Source organism: Poecilia formosa, unplaced genomic scaffold (assembly GCF_000485575.1).
Source record: "Poecilia formosa unplaced genomic scaffold, Poecilia_formosa-5.1.2 Scaffold12, whole genome shotgun sequence".
In the NCBI taxonomy this organism is placed as follows: Eukaryota; Metazoa; Chordata; class Actinopteri; order Cyprinodontiformes; family Poeciliidae; genus Poecilia; species Poecilia formosa.
The window spans coordinates 3189690-3193618 of record NW_006799951.1 but is presented as its reverse complement, the minus strand read 5'-3'; the positions used below and the strand labels follow the sequence as shown (position 1 = coordinate 3193618).

Here is a 3929-nt window from a genome sequence, read left to right as displayed (position 1 = left end):
TGTGACATTAGTACAGAAATAAACAATAAAAAAATAAATAAAAAATTTGCAACATAATTTGCAACACACTTTGACAAAACGGTAACAATTGAGATGATCTTTCTCTGCATGAGAACAACTAGTACATTTGCAAGGTTTTTTAAAACATAAATAAATCTAGATTTTACATTGTAAATATTTTTAAAAATTTACACTTCATATTTAGAGCAAAATTAAAGTCAGGCTCATTCTTGATCAATCTAATAGGTTTGGAGATCTACGTCCTGTATGAGAAGTAGAGCACTCTTCTGGGCCCCCTGCTGGCCTGGGGGCCTGAAGCAGCAGCTTAGCTTGCAAATGCCTTGGCTCGGCTGCGTAACTGTTTGCATGGTGCTAATGTTAGATTGTGTCCGCAGGCAGACACAATCTAACAGAGGCGCGCGCGCGCACACGCACCCATACACAAACACAAACACACACACACACACACACACACACACACACACACACACACACACATTTTCAGAAGGTGGTGATGCGCGCTCACTATGCTCCCTGCACCGCCGCGTGCGCGCCCACAGCCTCCCACCACCTCCAATCAATTAGTCAATCAATTAGCCGGCCTCCACTCCATGCGCGGTCATCACGAGGCAGATTAGCTCAGTAATGATCAAATTAATTCTTAATCGTAGATAATGGACGGGGAATGAGTTTATGATTTTCAGGGGGAAAAAATGAGTTGGGTCTTTGTCTTAGATCCAAAAGCTTTGTGTCACGGCAGCCAATTTGGCATGCATACAAAAAAACAAACAAACAAAAGAAAACAACAAAAAAAACAAAACAAAACAAAACAAAAAAACAACCGAACTGGCTTTAATTCAGGTCATCCACAAATGACTGTCATCGTTTTGAGACATGCATATGAATAAAATACATTTTGTTTTACTTTTTTTTTTAGTAAAAACATGTATTTTGGTAACATACAACCACTCTAAAAGAAAAAAAAAAACTTATATTTTACTGTTTATTCTAATAAAAAATTACTTTGTATATTACGCATTGCATGCAACAAAATACATAGAAAATTGACCACATCAATATCGCATTTTACAGTTTCACGTAAGTTCTGAAATATGTAATTTTGGGCATATGAGCGATCTCTCCCTCTCCACTTCCCATCTCAAAACCCTGACAGGAGTTTGAAATTTCCGGGCTCATACTGGGTGCTGCGATTGGCCCAGTAGGAGCTTACCTACATGCAAATGAAGCAACGCAACTTTGTTGCCTCGGATCCAGAGCGTGAGGAGGAGGACCGGGAATACACTCATGTTCCCCGAGCTCTAGAAAAAACACCTCCACCTCCTTCAGTGTTAAAACGCTACAATTAAACCGGCTTGGGGGGGTTTAAAGAAGAAGAAGAAGAAGGAAAAAAAAAAGCGGACAAAAGAAGCTTTGGTAATTTTTACGCACCAGTCGTGTAGAAAGCAATCACGGAATCCAACGGGACTAACCGATTCAGCCAATACTTCGCTACTGTTATGAAGCGAGAATGAGTAGCGCAGACGACAGCGGGAGCAAGTGCTCGTCGGGCCCCGTCTCCAGCTTCACCATCCAGTCCATTTTGGGCACGGCGTCCGATGAGCCGCGCTCCGGAGCCAAGGAGCTGTCCAAGGGGCCGTCGCCGCCGAGGAGGCGCTCGCTGTCGGTGTCCTCCGAGGAGGACTGCAGCGGAGGGGAGGACTCAGCGGACTGCTTCTGCTCCGACACGGGTCAAAGCGAGCCATGCACGCAGCACCAAGCCCACAACTTCTCCTGCTTAGGTCAGAAATCTATTATTATTATTATTATTATTGTTATTATTGTTATTATTATTATTATTATTATTATTATTATTCCCTATTAAATTATTTGGTGTTGGTTGGCTTGATTCTAGCTGCTATGTTCAAACCATGCACCATTAGTTTACATTCTAACACTGTAACACTCGCGTGCAGCCCCGTTCACTTCCACTCGTGTGTGCACGCACGAGCTCAGACGCAGCGGCGAGAGTGGAAGGTCGCACAAAACAGCCCCACGTCTAATCCTCTCATTTCAAATTTAATTGAGCCCCACTAATTGATGAAGCATGTTTCCAAAATGGCTGCACCAGGCCCTACACACACACACACACACACACACACACACCCACCGTCAATTGAGCGTTAAATATAGCGGAATTTAATTAATAGCTTACTGTAGCTGAACTAAGCACACTCGACATTGATGTGTTTATTCAGAAAAGTCACCATGTTTGCCACTCATTTCGTTGAAGTCAAACTCACTAAGTCTGACTGTATAAAAAAAAAAAAAAAAAAAAAAAAAAAGTAATTCGCATTCTCTGGCTGTTAAACCGTTCAGGAACGGTTCTGATCGTGCGCTTCTCTTGACGCTATCAGGTTCCGCTAAAGGTCTTCTCTCCGGGAGTGACGGACTCGCACGGCGGCCGCACCTGTCCCAGCCTCTGCTGCAGGATTACAAGAAGGAGCAGGACAGACCGTGCCATCAGATGTCTCCTCTGTCGGAGGAGAGACAGGGGGACGGCGCGGACAAGCACGGCAACTCGGCCAAGAAGAAGACGCGCACCGTTTTCTCCCGGAGCCAGGTGTACCAGCTAGAGTCTACCTTCGACATGAAGCGCTACCTGAGCAGCTCGGAGCGGGCCTGCTTGGCGTCCAGCCTGCAGCTGACGGAGACTCAGGTCAAGACGTGGTTTCAGAACAGGAGGAACAAGTGGAAACGGCAGCTCTCCGCCGAGCTGGAGGCGGCCAACATGGCCCACGCCTCCGCACAGACATTAGTGGGGATGCCGCTGGTTTTCAGAGATAACAACCTCCTGCGCGTCCCCGTCCCTCGGTCCATCGCCTTCCCGACGCCCCTGTATTACCCGGGGAGCAACCTGCCAGCGTTACCTTTATACAACCTGTACAACAAAATAGAGTACTGATAGACTGTTCTCTACGTGTACCACTGCAGTCCACGAGAAAAAAAAAGAGACGCATTTCAAACAATACAAACTTTATATACGTGTCTCCATAACTCCATGTATATTAATTGTATCACTTTATTTGTTGGGAAAAAAAAAATCTGTACTTTACAAGAGAAAGCAACCAAGCTTCCCCCATGCATATAAAATACACCATGTGTATTGCTTATAACGATAGCAAGAAATTTGTACCGTTTTTATTTTTTATTATCTTTCACTGTTACAATATTGGATTTTGGGACTTCAAACAAAACCTGGATGAGTGGATTTGGAAGAAGCTGCTTTTACACTTTTATTTATAACTGATGATTTTATTCACCTAAGGACAAGAAAAGACATAATTGAGGAAATATATCATTGTTTTTTTTATTGTAATTTAGACCTTCAGTTATAAACACATTCAATAAATTTTTCTATTTCAGTGACAAATGGGATTGATTGGTTTTATTATACGGAATTTAAATTTTACTCCTTTTCGAGCCTTTTTAGATTTATAAGGCAACAAAATCAACCTTTCTGATGACCACAAAGTACATCATAAAAACAAATAAACAAACAAACAAAACAAACAAAAAAAAACAAAACAAGGGGAAGTTAATTATTTTATTTGGGGGAAGGGATTTTTAATTTAGTTCTTATTGCTATATTTAATGAGCTTTATTTTCTGTCTTCTTGGATCCAAAAATAGCAAATTATTAAGATCCTGTGTGAGAAGCTCTGGCATGTATATAGTTGTTGGTTTTAGAGCATCAGCAATCATTTGGTGAAATGTCGTAGAAAGAATTTTAAAATGAAAACATGAGGGATGAAATCTACAGCATGTTAAGTAAATTAAGTAAAACTGCATCCAAAGATAATTTTCTAGTGAAAAACATTCAGAGAGCTTCACCTTATGAGGAATAAATAATAAGCTGAAATACATTGGAGA

General features: G+C 41.8%; 1 protein-coding gene across 1 annotated transcript; it reads left to right on the top strand.

Annotated features, from left to right (window-relative positions):
• Positions 1–1039: 1039 nt before the first annotated feature.
• hmx2 (H6 family homeobox 2) lies at positions 1040–3008 on the top strand. The gene is made up of 2 exons (XM_007545374.2): positions 1040–1799; positions 2415–3008. Exons 1-2 carry the CDS (start codon positions 1529–1531, stop codon positions 2960–2962), a joined length of 819 nt encoding a protein of 272 aa, XP_007545436.1. The 5' UTR covers positions 1040–1528; the 3' UTR covers positions 2963–3008.
• Positions 3009–3929: the final 921 nt, after the last annotated feature.